Source organism: Chiloscyllium punctatum, chromosome 7, assembly GCF_047496795.1.
Source record: "Chiloscyllium punctatum isolate Juve2018m chromosome 7, sChiPun1.3, whole genome shotgun sequence".
NCBI lineage: Eukaryota > Metazoa > Chordata > Chondrichthyes > Orectolobiformes > Hemiscylliidae > Chiloscyllium > Chiloscyllium punctatum.
In genome coordinates this window covers 77,295,314-77,312,260 of record NC_092745.1, presented here as the reverse complement: position 1 = coordinate 77,312,260, position 16,947 = coordinate 77,295,314, and the positions used below count along the sequence as shown (strand labels likewise).

General features: G+C 41.4%; 1 protein-coding gene across 1 annotated transcript in view; it reads right to left on the bottom strand.

The window, feature by feature from the left end:
• Window positions 1-16,947, bottom strand: part of LOC140479355 (interleukin-12 receptor subunit beta-2-like) — a 143,228-nt gene that overhangs the window by 25,201 nt on the left and 101,080 nt on the right. The window contains exon 13 of the mRNA XM_072573265.1: window positions 5,467-5,598. Coding sequence (XP_072429366.1) covers window positions 5,467-5,598 — 132 coding nt within the window. The remainder of the gene's footprint in view (window positions 1-5,466; window positions 5,599-16,947) is intronic.

The following is a 16,947-nucleotide window of genomic DNA, read 5'->3' as shown; positions in this document are numbered from 1 at the left end:
TTTAATTTATATTGACAGCTTCTTTTTGGCTATATCAACCCCTTGAAAACTACATTTTGAAACTACATATTAAAAATCACAGTACTTTGTGATTCTACGCTGTAGCTACAACATTTTACCTTTTCCAATATACAAGGTCCATTCCCATTTCACTTTAAAGAGTGAAAAGAATTGAATATATATAGCAGGCACTCTCACAGTACATCCATTCTCTCAGATTTGGCCAATTCTAACTGGGTCTTTAAATGTTCTGCGGGGGATTTACAATTACATCTGATTTCTAGGAAATGTGGGAGATTTTAATGTGTCATTGAAGAAGCAAGTTCTAACAGAATAATCCAATATTCTCGGTCTTTTACTTTTTCACAAACATTAATGGGTGGTGGTCAGTATAGCCTGTGGTCCCTGTACCCATTCCAGTTATATATCTTATAGTATTTGAGAGCCAATAATGAACTGAGGGTTTCATTCTCTACTGCGCAATACAATTTCTGATGTTTGTTTAGTTTTTGGAGAAGTAGCTAATTGCTATCTCTGTTCTGGATTTATCTTCCTGAGGGAGAACAGGCCTTCCCTGGTGACACTTTGATGTTTGTTCAAAGTTTGAAGCTGATGCAGAGGCTCATTTGTAAAACAAGCCTTCAAGCTTTTCAAAAGCAGTTTAATATTTCTCAGTCCAAAATACTTTTTTTTTCAGTCGTAGGACCATCAGCAATGCAGTAACAGTACTAAAGTATTAGATGAACATTTGGTAGGACTCATACATTACCTAGAACTTCATAATTTCCTATTTTGTTATGGGAATGCAAAACTGTACTGCTACTACTACCTTAGCAATGCTCGGCAATACTTATACTTGACTAATAGCTGTCCAAGATTCATCACTTGTGCCCAAGCGAACTACTGCTTGTAAGATTGACCACCAGGTCAGCTGACTGTATTTTCCAGAAAATGGTTTCTAGTTGCTTTAAATGTGTTTCCCATGTTTTACAGTTCACTAGGAGGTCATCTAGTTAAACTATGTAGATGCACCTGCCACTATCCAGTTCATCAGCCCTTGAAAGGTAATTGGAGCATATCAGAGTCCAAATAGCATTCAATACTGTATAACCCATTCGGAGTTATGCTGTTTTCAGACCTCTAGCAAGATTTGGAGAGTAGAGAGCACCCGTTTTTGTAGGATACATTAGCTTGCACTAGTGACTGATCCCTGATGAGAGGATCAGGATGAGAGGCCCTGATGTTTATGGGGATGGGAAGGAACAGACATAGATCTTCTTTCAGGCCTGAAGATCGGAAATTCCATGGACATGAATTACAGGAGTTCATTATTATTTTCTTAGCCCATTTCCTGCGAGGCAGCTGTCAGATTAACAACGGCCAACTGCCGGGCAAGAAAGCAATGGCAAGAAGCTGCAGATCATTAGGAATGCTTCCAAGCAATTGGGAGAGAGTAGGATTTAGTCTGGGAGATGGTAACCCAGAGGTCAAGAGGTAAGATAAGGCTCAACAGGACAATCTGAAAAGGGTGAAAGTGAAGGTTGAGAGGGCTGTCAGACTTTGCAGGAGGCTTGAGAAAATCTCTTGATATATGGCCGTTGTGATCGCTGTAAATAAAAACCTTTACTGGACTACAAAGAGAATACAAAGAAGGGCTTTGAAGAAGGGATTACGCCCGAAACATCGATTCTCCTGTTCCTTGGATGCTGCCTGACCTGCTGCGCTTTTCCAGCAACACATTTTCAGCTCTACAAAGAGAGCTCTAAGGAGTTATCTTTGGAGCTCTTGCCTCTATTCATTCCTGGATTTCCCAAGCACAGATACCTCCGAGATTGATTTCCAGGGGGACACAAGTAGTTCTCAGACAGGCCAGGAGAAAATGAAGGTTAGGACTCATTTAGCGGAAGAGCCACAGGGGAGTGTAGCAGAAGCTGAATATCCACTTGATGGCAGTAATATTCCAGGGAAAGTGGAACTGGTTGGCGAACAGCCATTCCTTAAACAAAAGGGAAAAGTAAAGGGAGCATACTGAATGGCAGCCACTATTAGTGGAAACAATTTGGGGCATATTAATGAGGTATAAATGGTGTTATCACTGGAAGATCAAAGGAACAACACCAAGTTTCAACTAATCCAATTAGATTGACGTAAAGTTCAATGAGCATGGGCTGTAGGATGTAAGTGCAGATACCCTATAGATTCATTGAGTCATAGAGATGTACAGCATGGAAACAGACCCTTTGGTCCAACTCGTCTATGCTGACCAGATATCCTAACCTAATCTAGTCCCATTTGCCAGCATTTGGCCCATATCCCTCTAAACCCTTCCTGCTCATATACCCATCCAGATGCCTTTTAAATATTGTAATTGTATCAGTCTCCACCACTTCCTCTGGTAGCTCATTCCATACAAGCACTACCCTCTGCATGAAGATGTTGCCACTTTGGTCCCTTTTAAATCTTTCCCCTCTCACCCTAAACTTATGCCCTCTAGTTCTGGACTCCCCGACACCAGGGAAAAGACTTTGTCTATTTATCCTATCCATGCCCCTCATGACTTTATAAACCTCTATAAGGTCACCCCTCAGCCTCCAACACTCCAGGGAAAACAGCCCCAGCCTAATCAGCCTCTCCCTATAGCTCAAATCCTCCAACCCTGGCAACATTCTTGTAAATCTTTTCTGAACCCTTTCAAGTTTCACAACATCCTTCTGATAGGAAGGAGATCAGATCTGCACACAGTCTTCCAAAAGTGGCCTAACCAATGTCCTGTACAGCTACAACATGGCTGCCCAACTCCCATACTCATCAATAAAGAAAAGCATACCAAATGCCTTCTTCACCATCCTATTTACTTGCGACTCCACTTTCAAGGAAAAATGAACTTGCACTCCAAGGTCTCTTTGAGATAATCCATAGGAGGCAAATGTGAGACTGTCACCCATGGATCTTGCATAATTCAACCTTGCAAAAATGTTCAAATTTGGTACATATATTTTAGAACTGAAAAGTGAAAGGTTAAAACCCAGAACGGTTCCCAAAGCAGATTTTGGACCCAGTTTAAGATCAAGCGAGTGCTTACAGATTGCATGTCTATGTCATTCCTTTTTTTTAATTGTTAGTTTATAGTGATCTTGCAATAGAGTGTTTATCAAAAACAAAAAAATAAATCTTGTATTTGTTACCTCTGGTGGAGAGGAATGTGGTAGTCCGTTTTTACTTCTATTAATATTTGACTTTACTGATCTGATTTTAAAAAGCAGTGAACTTTCAGGCATTAATTTTTTTGAAAGGAAAAATACTACTTAAGATAGCTGTAGTGGTCACCTGAACAGTTTTAGCCAAACTCATGATACCATCAATGAACAAGAATCAGTTTGAACTGAAACTAACATTGTTAACAAAACGCATTAGAACTCAGATATGCATTTCCTATTTGAGTTGCACGTTTCTGGAAGTTTCACAAGTTTGGCTACAAGATGTCTGTAGGTTATCCAGCTTAAAAAAAACAAATGAGGTGGTAAGAAAAAGCCAAGGAACTATAGACCAGTGATCCTGATATGGTGGGGGGAGAAGAAGTTGTTGGAGGGAATCCTGAGGGACAGGGTTTACATTATTTGGAAAGGCAAGGACTGATTAGGGATAGTCAGTATGGCTTTGTGCATGGAAGATCATGTCTCATTAACTTAACTGAGTTTTTTAAAGAGGTAATGAAGAGGATTGATGAGGGCAGAACAGTGGACATGATCTATATGGACTTCAATAAGGCGTTTAACAAGGTTCCTCATGGAAGACTGGTTAGCAAAGTTACTTCACGCAGATTAAAGGGAGAACTAGCCATTTGGATACAGAACTGGCTTGAATGTAGAAGACAGAGGGTGGTGGTGGACAGTCACTTTTCAGAGCGGAAGCTTGTGACCAGTGCTATGTCACGAGAATAAGTGCTGGGTCCACCGCTTTTTATCATTATATCAATGATTTAGATATGAACATAGAAACTTAGTACATTTGCAGATGACAGCAAAATTGGAGGTGTAGTGGACAACGAAGGAGGTTACCTCAGAGTACAACAGGAGTTTGATCAGATGGTCTAATGGGCTGAGGAGTGGCAGATGGAGTTTAATTTAGATGAATGTGAGGTGCTGCATTATGGAAAGGCAAATCAGGACAAGACTTATACACTTAATGGTAAGGGTCCTAGAGGGTGTTGCTGAACAAGAAGACCTCGGAGTGCAGGTTCATAGTTCCTTGAAAGTGGAGTCACAGGTAGGTAGGACAGTGAAGAAGGCATTTGGTTTGATTTCCTTTAATGGTCAAAGCATTGAGTATAGGAGTTGGGAGGTCATGTTGCGACTGTACAGGACATTGGTTAGGCCACTTTTCGAAAATTGCGTGCAATTCTGGTATACCTCCTCCAGGAAGGATGTTGTGGAACTTGCAAAGGTCCAGGAAAGATTTACAAGGATGTTGCCAGGGTTAGAGGGTTTAAGCTATATGGAGAGGGTGGATAGGCTTGGGCTGTTTTTCCTGAAATGTAAGAGGCTGAAAGGTGTCCTTATAGAGGTTTACAAAATTGAGGGGCATGGATAGGTTAAATAGACAAGGTCATTTCCCTGGAATGGGGGAGTCGAGAAGTAGAGGGTATAGGTTTGGAATGAGAGGGGAAAGATTTGAAAGGGACCTAAGGGGCAACTTTTTTCACACAGAGGATGGTGCGTGTATGGAATGAGCTGCCAGAGGAAGTGGTGGAGGCTGGTACAATGACAGCACTTAAAAGGCATCTCGATGGGTATATGAACAGGAAGGGTTTAGAGGGATATGGACTAAATGCTGGCAAAAGTGGCTCGATTAAGTTAGGATACCTGGTCAGCATGGACGAGTTGGACCAAAGGGTCTGTTTCCATGCTGTACATCTCTATGACTCTAAGTGAATTGGTTTACAATTCTGCTTTTGGGCAGAGCAGAGAGAAGAAAATGGATTTGTAAGAGAACCTGAAGACAGTTTCTCTCAGTCTCTTGAAGCCAACACCTGGTAGAAAGTAAACCAGAGGAACAGCCATTCATGGAGAACATGAAGACATCTACAAATTTTGTCAGTGCTGAGGATACATGACATCAAATAATCAACTGTGGACTCAAGTTAAAACCTAATATCTCAAGATCTAATGACTTCAAATTGCCATTCCTGATCTTCCTTTTTGTATTGGATACTTCTCCCTTCTGGATACCCAAATGGTATCTTCAATATTTCAATGGCTTACTGAATGACACACCTGTTATCTTATGACCCTCCTTGTAATGATCCAGTGACTCACGTAACATTTCCAACAAATTGAATTCCTCAAACACGCCTCAGTTAAGAATGGGCATGTCAGAACTAGCTTTTAATTATGATAAAAAAATTCTCCCCTATCACCCTCATGTATGTTACTCTGACGTTAAAGGTTTGTGCGATACATTACTTACCTTGCTTGATGGCCAACTCTGCTCCCTTGGCCCCTTCTCCTGCAGCTGTTGTCGCAGTCATATACACAATGTAAACATCACCAAAACCAAGTGTCAGCCAATAAGTCCTCACAGTTGGATTTATGATATTATCTAACAAAGTACAAAAAAAAACTTTTAATGAACAACATATATAAAAGCAATTTACTGCGGATGCTGGAATCTGAAACCAAAAGAGCTTTGACAAAGGGTCAGTTAGACTCGAAATGTCAGCTCTTTTCTCTCCTTACAGATACTGCCAGACCTGCTGAGATTTTCTAGCATTTTCTCTTTTGGTTTTAATGAACAACATCATGCACTTTGATCATTGAAAGATTCCATACTTATTTATTTTCCAATGAATTCTAATCATGTCTATGCAATCAAAACTACCAAAACTTCTAATACTGGGGAAATACTAAATTCTGTAATCGTTCATTCTTCCTCCTTACTTTTTTGTTAAAAACCTGTTCTTGTCACATCACCTCCTTTTGCCTTGCACCATCACTCGTGTAATCACAATCCTGCCATCCACATTACTACAAACATCTCATTCATTCTTTTCCAATCCCTTTTTTCCAGGTTTTGTTTTTGTTTAAAAGCTTTGTCACTTTGACCTGAAACATTAAGCCTAATTTTAACATCCAAAAATGGACAGGTAGAAGTTAAATTTTAAACATTTCAAACTTAATTTCACCAAGTTTGGAACTTGTGACTCCTTGTTTTAACATAAAATTTAAAAAAAAAGTGGCTGTGAGCCATTTTTGTGAGCTGTGCCATTCAATCTGGTCTTGGCAGATCTTCTGCCTCAATCCAACTTCTAATTCTCTCTCCCCATTTCCACTGATTTCCTAAGTACATACATGTGTCCTGTAGTAACTCACAACTGTTCCTTTGACAGTTCCTTCTGAATCCACAATCTTTACCACCTAGAAGGACAAGGACAGCAGATGCTTGGGAACACTGCCATCAAGTTCCCTTCCAAGTCATGCACCATCCCAACTTGGGATAATAATCACTGTTTCTTCAATATCATTGGGTCAAAATCCTGGAACTTCCTTTTCAAAAACATTATGGAATTACCTAGACAAATAGGTATTTTTAAAGTCATAGGTTTTAAATTTTGATGTTGAGAAATTTGGATATTCTCATACAAAGAAAGTTAGAGTGCAGATACAGAAGTGGCATGCTAGCTCAGTGGTTAGCACTAGTGCCCCACAGTGCCAGGGGCCTGGGTTTGATTCCATCTTCTGGCAACTGTCTGTGTGGAATTTACACATTCTCCCTGTGTCTGCGTAGCCCAAAGGTAATGCAGGGTTATAGGGTAGGGGTGTGGGTCTGGGTGAGATACTCTTTGAAGGGTCAATGTGGATGTGATAGTGAGAATGGCCTGCTTCCATAGTGTAGGGGTTCTGTAATTTTACAAAAAAGGGCTGCAATAGTTCAAGATCACCACCAACTTCTTAAGGGCAATCAGGAATGAACAATGACCCTTAAATATACTCAACAATAAAACATTACAAACCTTGTGAGATAGACAATTCCAAAGATTCACAACCTGTCCTTAGTTCTGAATGATCAACTTCTTATATTGAGCCTGTGCCCCGTACAGTAAATTCTTCAGTCAAGGAAAACAACCTCTGTCTACCTTGTTAAATCCCTTCAGATTATAGATGTTTCAATTAGATAATCTCATTCTTCTGAGCTCCAGTGAGTACAGTCTCAAAGGTGAACCTATACATGGGGCAACCCATGTTCTTTAGGTTTTACTATTATGCCAACACTTGTAATTGAATACTGACACTGGGTCATTTCTGAGAACAAATACCTGAAGATTTCATTTACAGAAAACAATAAAATACATTCTAACACAATTGCAGACATGGGTATAGTTTGGACTCAAGCTCAGGGTTGACTAATTAGCTTTCTTTTTGGATTGCAAAGTACAGCAAGCAGCCATTCAAAATGGAGCTTCTACCTTTATACAAGATACTGCCCTCTGAGTGATACTGAATTAATACAAGAATATTGGATGCAACTCTGATGTAATCACTTAATTCTCTTAAAGCTATGTGCTTGCCTGATCATAGACTCACACAATATTATAATACCTTTCACTTCAAGAAGCAAATTAGTGCCCTTTGCTGCACCACCTCTAGAACAAGCATATCCTTCTTTCGAGAAAGTGCAAAAATGCACACAGCACACCAATTATGGTCTTCCAAAGCCCTTTACAAATATAGCATAAGTTCCTTATTCTTGTACTCCTATCACCTTGCAATAAGATCTTGTAATATTTGCCATTCTTTTACTTACTTTATCTGCACTCTAACTTTGTTCATTCTTTGTATAAGTACAGCCAAGCATCTCAACATCAAGACTTAAAACTTATGACATTTAAAAAGGTCTGCTTTTCTATTCTAATTACTAAAGTGAATAACTTCACACTTTCCTACGTTATAATTTATTTGCTATAATGTTGGCCAGTCAGTTAATTGTCTCACTTTGCAGCATCTGTTCTCCTTACAGGCTACATGGCCGCCTAATTTTGTTTCATCAAAGTCAACATTAGCGTGGTGCTGGAAAAGCACAGCAGGTCAGGCAGCATCCGAGGAGCAGGAAAAATCGACGTTTCGGGTAAAAGCCCTTCATCAGGATTCCTGATCTAATCTTAGCTCCAATCTCCAGCATCTGCAGTACCTACTTCTGCCTTTGTTTAATCAAAGTCAGGCACATTATTCTGTCTTTTCAAAGTTAATAGATAGAATATAGCTAAGGTCACAGCACTGACCCTTGTGGCATTCCACTAGTTGTGGCCTGCCAAAACATCCTATCTAGTCTTGTTCTTTCCTTCTGGTCCATTAGGCAGTCTTCCATACACATACATATATTTTCTCCAACTTTATATCTGGAAAATTAGCCTGGAGTGGTTACCTTCCCCAAAGTAACCATTTGTAGGATCTGTCTCTGAGAGGCAAGAGTCAGATCCTATGAATGGTACTTGGGTCCCATGTTGAATCCAGGATGAAGTGGTGTTCCTGAATACTGAACATCTTTGCTGTCCTTCCCATCCCTTCCTCAAGTATCAATACCATTTCTGGCAGCACAGTGGGTAGCACTGCTGCCTCACAGTGCCAGGGATCTGGTTTTAATTCCACCATCAGTCGACTGTCTGTGTGGAGTTTGCACATTCTCCCTGTCTGCATGGGTTTCCTCCAGGTGCTCCAGTTTCCTCCTGCAGTCCAAAGATGACTGAAGGATCTGTTTCCATGCTGTAAAACTCTATGACTCAATGTGCAGATTAGATGGATTGGCCATGCTAAATTGCCTTTAGTGTCCAGGGACTGCAAGTTAAGTGGATTAGCCATGGAAATGCAGGGTTACAGGGATTGGGTAGAGGTGTGAGTCTGGATAGGATGGTCTTCAGAGGGTTGGTGCAGATTTGATGGGTCGAATGGCCTATTTCCACACTATAGGGATTCTATGATATTCTATGGTTAATAGTTTCTGTCTCTACAGAGTATCTGACTTCCATTTTGATTTCAGATTTCCAGTATCCATGATTAGGAAGAAATTTTATCCAACAGAATTTTCAAAGAAATATTGTTTGCACCTTTTCCAAAGCTGTATATAAGTCAATCAATTGCAGTATTAGTAGAACAACAAACTTTTTCCCATTATAGACAAGCAATGACAACTCTTAAGCCTGGCCTTCAGTGCATTATCAACTACTGGCAGCTGCATCTCAAATTTCTAAATTAGTTTAAAACATAGCACAGTGAGTCTCCCATACAAGCATTTCTCTATTAAAATGCTATGGCAAGTTCATTGTTTAAAATAATTGTCAATTATAAGTTTGGATCAGGTGCAAAAATGAGAATCAGAAGTCAGGAATATCATGGATTCTAAACCCACTCCATAATTTGAGCAGGCAACTACATCAATGTTGTGCTAAGCGATGCTGGTTTGTCAGGTGTACTATCATTTTTGAAATAACTAATCCCTGACCATATCTGTCCATTTAGCTGATAACAAATTCCATTCTACCAACAGCAGTTGATGGGGATCCAGCAACAAAAACTGCACATAAAATTAATCAGATTCTTGTACACTCAGACTTGCAAAAGCAATTCAGGAAAACACTGCACCCAGAAAAAAAATGACAGCACTGTTTCCAAAGCTGACGTTTTAATACTATTGCTGTCATATGGTCTTTATTTTGGAGCTAAAATAATTGACAATGTCAGTTTTGGGGTCTAGGGGCTTTTCCTATGCATGAAAGAAATGATGCAGGCAGCAAAACTGTGTACTGCTTTCTCATCATAATGATGTGGTGTGCAGCCCAGATAAATAAACTGTTAACAGGTTGCATGCTCAGCAGGGGATTCAGATGAGTATGTGGTGAGCACAACTTACAGCTAGCCTACACATCTTAAGGAGGTGATGCATTCAGGCAGTAACAGTTACTGGAACACAGAAAGAATTGAAATACCAACACTGCAACAGATTTGACAGAGCGTTTCCATGATTTCTGATGTAGTTTTGAAGACCATAGCTGAAAATGTGTTGCTGGAAAAGCGCAGCAGGTCAGGCAGCATCCAAGGAGCAGGAGAATCGACGTTTCGGGCATGAGCCCTTCTTCAGGAATAAGGAAAGTGTGTCCAGCAGGCTAAGATAAAAGGTAGGGAGGAGGGACTTGGGGGAGGGACGTTGGAAATGCGATAGGTGGAAGGAGGTCAAGGTGAAGGTGATAGGGCGGAGTCGGGGTGGGGGCGGAGAGGTCAGGAAGAAGATTGCAGGTTAGGAAGGCGGTGCTGAGTTTGAAGGATTTGACTGAGACAAGGTGGGGGGAGGGGAAATGAGGAAACTGGAGAAATCTGAATTCATCCCTTGTGGTTGGAGGGTTCCTAGGCAGAAGATGAGACGCTCTTCCTCCAACCGTTGTGTTGCTATGGTCTGGCGATGGAGGAGTCCAAGGACCTGCATGTCCTTGGTGGAGTGGGAGGGGGGAGTTGAAGTGTTGAGCCACGGGGTGGTTGGGTTGGTTGGTCCGGGTGTCCCAGAGGTGTTCTCTGAAACGTTCCGCAAGTAGGCGGCCTGCCTCCCCAATATAGAGGAGGCCACATCGGGTGCAGCGGATGCAGTAAATGATGTGTGTGAAGGTGCAGGTGAATTTGTGGCAGATATGGAAGGATCCCTTGGGGCCTTGGAGGGAAGTGAGGGGGGAGGTGTGGGCGTAAGTTTTGCATTTCTTGCGGTTGCAGGGGAAGGTGCCGGAAGTGGAGGTTGGGTTGGTGGGGGGGGTGTGGACCTGACGAGGGAGTCATGGAGGGAGTAGTCTTTTCGGAAAGCTGATAGGGGAGGGAAGGGGAGGGAAATATATCCCTGATGGTGGGGTCCGTTTGGAGGTGGCGGAAATGATGAAGGATGATACGATGTATATGGAGGTTGGTGGGAAGGTAGGTGAGGACCAGTGGGGTTCTGTCCTGGTGGCGATTGGAGGGGCGGGGCTCAAGGGCAGAGGAGCGGGAAGTGGAGGAGATGTGGTGGAGGGCATCGTCGATCACGTCTGGGGGGAAATTGCGGTCTTTGAAGAAGGAGGCCATCTGGGTTGTATAGTATTGGAACTGGTCCTCCTGGGAGCTGATGCGGCGGAGACAAAGGAATTGGGAATATGGGATGGCGTTTGAAGACCATAGGCCAGGAATTAGAAAACAGGAAGCAAGGTCGTAGGCTCAGAAATGAAAATTCTGCCCAAGTGTGGATGTGGATCTGAAAAGCAAGAGGAACATCTCCCCACAGGCAGGTCAGGTACTCATACGATTCTGTTCTTTTCAACAATTACATCTTCCTGTGTGGTTAAAGGCTAAATTTTAGTGGCAGCAGGAATTACTACTATTGCTGAAACCTGCCTCGCTCCACTTTTGGTTGTCATCCAGACTGCACCCTAGGAGTATGGTGTCTTGGCTTTCATTAGCAGGGAGATTGGTTTTAAGAGCTGCGAGGTTATGCTGCAGCTCTACAGAGCCCTGGTTAGACCATACTTGGGGTGTGGTGTTCACTTCTGGTCACTTCATCAGAGGAAAGATGTGGAAGCTTTAGAGAAGGTGCAGAGGAGATTTACTAGGATGCTTCCTGGACTGGAGGGCATGTCTTATGAAGAAAGGTTGAGGGAGCTACGCTTTTTCTCATTGGAGCAAAGAAGGATGATAGGTGACTTGACAAACATGTACAAGATGATGAGAGACATAAGTAGAGTGGATAGCCAGAGACTTTTTCCCAGGGTGGAAACAGCTATCACAAGGGGGCATAATTTTAAGGTGATTGGAGGAAGCTTTAGTGGAAATGTTTAGAGGTAGGTTCTTACACAGAGAGTGGTGGGTGCATGGAATGCACTGCCAGTGGTGGTAGTAGAGTCAGATATATTAGGGACATTTAAGCAACTCTTGGACAGGCGCATGGAAGATAGTACAATGAAGGGTATGTAGGTTAGTCTGATCTTAGGTTAGGAGTAGGATAAAAGGTTGGCAGAATATCTCGGGCTGAAGGGCCTGTACAGTGCTGTACTGTTCAATGTTCTATGTTCCATGGATCTCGCTTGCAACCAAGGACCTCTATGAACACTACATAGTGAACCCAACTGACCCTGGACATATCCAGGAGAAGGCAGAAGGCTGCCTCTTGCTTTCATAATGCCTCACTGGGTGTGATGCTGCAGGCCATCTGTGAGTGTAGGGATGTCCTCTTTCCTTGGAATAGCAACAAGAGATTATGCTGAGTTACCAAGTCTGTATGGATGGAGCTGCAGCTATCAGCACCTAAAGCCCTCAGCCATGAGATCAGTGCTGTAAATGGATGAATCTACTCCTGCCCATTGCCAGGTTAAGTACACTGTCTACTGAATGCTTTATACCTCATTTCAATTTCATTTAGCATAGTAAGTTTCCCACCGTCAAGAATATCACACACAAGTCTGGGCACCAGCCATCTCTTTCACATACCTCATGTACCTAAAAAATCTCAGTTGCATTAGTGTACTGCTGTCCCTCACCCATCACCAGGGCTCATACTTAAAAAAAAAACGGAGCTGGAGGCTGACCAGCTCAGTCACTTCTCAATGCAACCAGCTTAATGTACACAATACAGCTTCTTGCTAAAGGACAAGGATAGCACAAAATGTGGCATGGACCATGAGAATTGATACAAATTATTAGCAGAGACTAATAAAACATGATTTTGTATGATGCTCCTTGAGCTGTACCTTGATTACATTAAACTATCTTTAATTCCGAGCAATTACAATTACATTTGATTGCTACATACCACATTTTTTTCCAATTAACACATATCGACAGTCACAGCTCCAAGGGGCCCTTGAGGCACAATGATAAAGTTCCCACCTCTGGACCACGAAACCCAGGTTCAAGTCCCACTTGCTCTTGAATATGTCATAGTAACTTTGCAGATGTTGATTAGAATATGTCATAGTAACTACAGATGTTGATTAGAAAAATATCTATCGTGTATTTTTACTATCAATGCAGCGCAAGTACTAATGCAAATGTCTCTTAATTCACTGTGTTATGAAGTTGAAGGCGTGCACTGTAACTTTAAGAGAGAGCAAAAGCTGGGAAGCACCTGTCATGTGACAGACTACCAGGCACAGATTGTACTGGAAAATTGAAAGATGCAACATTTGGCTGTAAACCTGAGTTGTTTTGACCACCACTTGAATTTAACTAATCTTTTAAATTATGCCCCAAGATATTAAAACTCATTTGAATTTGAATTTTACTATTTTAACAACATCGAACCAATGAGACGATTTGATGTTTGGGGTATAAGAAGTCGACATTTTGGACAGTTAGCCAGAATAAGCACCAACTGCCATTGTCAGACAGACTGCCAGAACACTCTCTCTATCAAAGGTACCTTTTCCACATGAAAAATGTGTGCAGCAGTAGACTGAAGACAACCCAGGGAGATCTACAAATAGAGGAAGATCAACACCACAGACAAAATATGCTGTCTGGTTTTGAAAGTTGAGTTGCTGTAAATGTAATAGAGGCTTTATTGGATCAGTATATTGTTCTTGAGTGGGAGGTAGATAACAAAACTTTAAGAAAAAGGAGGCTGAGAGTTGTAAATAGTGGTTGTTTAATGTTCACTTTAGAGTTAAAGAATAAAATTGATATTTTTTGTTAAATAGTGGAATTTGGGTAGTTCTCTGTCATTCATACTTTAACAGATTACGAGGCGAGGTGAGTGTTTGGTTTAATTAGCAGAAAGGTTTACTGCCATGTCCTAACAGCTTGGGGGCTCAGGTCCGTGATTTGGACAGCTTTAGACAGATCCAGTCTGAGATTTGGACAGATTTGAACAGATTTGGGCTACAAAAGTTCCCAGCATATTTAAACACTTGCCAATTAGTGTCCTAGGTCTTTAAATAAAACGTAGGAGAGAGAATTTATTTAATTTCAGTATTTGTGGGTGGTTAAATTAAAAGTGAGATAAATGGCTCTTAAAACTGCTAAAGAGGTTCTGGATTTGAAGATGATTCCCAAATTTGCTGAGAAGTTCAGAAGGAAAAGAAAAGACCATATTTTTAGAATTAGCAAAATGGTTAGATTTGGTTTTAACTAAGGACAAAAGTAAAGCTGAAATTGTAAGGGATTGTGTTGCCGGTAGCATACAGACAGCAGGTGTTACGGGTAGCACATGAACTACCTGTAGGAAGTCACCTAGGGGTACAAAAGCATTTCTATAGGCCTGGAATGCACAATGATGTGGTTAACTCTTGCCATACATGTCATATATGCCAAATGATAGATAAGCCACAGGCAGTAATAAAACCAGCACCTTTGTTGCCAATTCCCACATTCAAACAACCTTTCATGCAGGTTATGATTGATTGTGTAGATCCCCTCTTGAGAACTAAAAGTAGGAACCAGTACTTGTTAACCATAATGGATGTGTCTCCCAGATTTCCGGAAGCAACTCCATTATGGAATATCAAGGCAAAAAAAGGTGGTAGAGGAGTTAGTAACTTTCATCACACGGTATGGGCTACCCAGAGAGATTCAGTTGGACCAAGGGTCAAACTTTACTGCTAGGCTGTTTAAGGAAGTCTTGGATAGCCTAGGTATAAAACATTTTAAATTCAGTGCATATCATCCTGAATGCCAGGGAGGTTTAGAAAGGTGGCATCAGACCTTGAAGACCATGTTGAGAGCACACTGTCAAGACTACCTGAACGATTGGGATAAAGGTATCCCATTCATATTGTTTGCCATTAGAGATGCCCCAAATGAACCTACTCAGTACACTGCCTTTGCATTAATGTTTGGGCATGAAGTGAGAGGCCCTTTAAAATTAATTAAAGAAAAATTAACAGGACCAAAGTCGGGGACCAAGTCGGAGATCTCACACTTAGTCTCTATATTGGAGGTGAGGGAGAGATTAAATAGAGTAGGTGAGTTAGCTAAACAGCACCTAAAGAGGGCACAGCATAGAATGAACCAGGTAGCAGATAAAAGCTCTGAGAATCGGATGCTTTCCCGAGGGGGATAATGTATTTGTACTGTTATCAGTGATAGGAGAACCCTTCAAAGCCAGGTTTAGTGGTCCCTATCAAATTGAGAAAGATTTGAGTCAGGTAAACTATCTAGTAAAGATGCCAGATAGAAAAAAAAGGTATTGGGTATGCCATGTGAACATGTTGAAATCATATTATATGAGAGAGAAAGAACTGGAGAAACAGGTGTTAGTTACTGCCCCACAGAGAGAGGAATCAAATTCAGATGATGTGGATTTTGATGTGCCTCAAAATAGATTACAAAATGAAGAAGTCCTTGAGGAGCGGGATAGGTTAGTAAGCTATCTGTCTCAGGGGCATAGAACGCAGTTGAAAGATGTGTTATTGTGGTATAAGGACATATGTGAGAATCACATGGGGAGGACTAACGCTATTGTACATGAGGTAGATGTAGGGAATACTGTTCCAATAAAACAACACTCCTATTGGTTTAATCCTTTCAAAGCCAGACAGATCCAGATGGAGATGGAGGCCATGCTTGACAAGGTCATCATTGAACCAAGCCACAGTGGAGTCCGCTGATTGTCTTAGTTCCCAAATCGGATGGGACTCAATGACCCTGTGTGGATTATCGGAAGGTCAATGCTGTTATAAAATTGACTCATATCCAATTCCTAGATTGGAGGACTGTATCGAGAAAGCCGGACAACCCAGTTACATCACCAAGTTTAACTTAATGCGTGGTTACCGGCGGTTACCTTTGTCAGAGTCAGTGCAAGAAATTTCTGTGTTTGTAACCCCAAATGGGCTATATCAGTTCAATGTGATGCCCTTTGGAATGAATAACGTATTTGCCTCATTCCAAAGACTCATGAACAGAGTTGTGGCTGAGTTAACAAACTGTGCAATCTGTTTGGACAATGTAATGATAACAAGGTACACTTGGCAGAGCTCTTTGAATGATTATGAGAAGCAAAACTGGCGATAAACTTGAACAAAACAGAATTCGTGAAAGCAGAGATGACGTTCTTGGGACATAACATTGGTCATGGAAGTTCAACCCCACAGAATGCAAAGACAAAGGCCATCGAGGAATTTGCTTGCCTAACCTCGAAGAAAGAGGTGCTTTGATTCTTGTTCCAAACTTTAGGAGTATGGTGGCATTGTTAACCGATTTGCTGAAGAAGAACATAAAGTTTTGGTGTATAGAACCATGCCAGGAGGCATTCAACCATTTGAAATCCATATTAACCACCAGACCAGTTTTAGCTCCACCAAACTTTTCAAAATCTTTTAAAGTTGCAACTGATGCTAGTGACATTGGAGTTGGAGCTGTACTCAGGAAGATAAGGAAGGAACTGAACTGCCAGTTGGTTACTTTTCGAAGAAGAACAACATCCACCAGAAGAAGTACTCCACAGTCGAAAAGGAACTATTGAGTTTGGTACTGGCCTTACAACATTTTAATGTGTACGTCATGAACAATGTGACCTGTCCTATATGTGACTCAATTGCCACAACAATATGGTTGACTTTTAACTGACTCTGAGCAATAAATACTGGCCGAATGAGAGATGCCCACATCACATGAGTGAATTAAAATGTAACTAAGAGATCTCACCCTACCATATAACAGCATAGAGATTTCCACTTTGGGTGTAAATTTATTGAGAATCAAACAAGACCTATAGCAAGAGAAAGAGGTGGTCAAGGTCTCTGACATTTGGAGGATTGTTGTGGAACAGGTTCTTGATGACCCAGTATAGATGTACCTCTTGACTTTGCCGTTAATAGAGGGAATCATTAGGCAGACTAATAAGCCTGGAGTGAAGGACAGGGGAAACTGTACATATTCTGTCTGATGTTATAGCTCCAGCATGTGAGTGGATAGAGTCTTGGGCTGTGTATCAGCCATTGCAGGCAGCTCG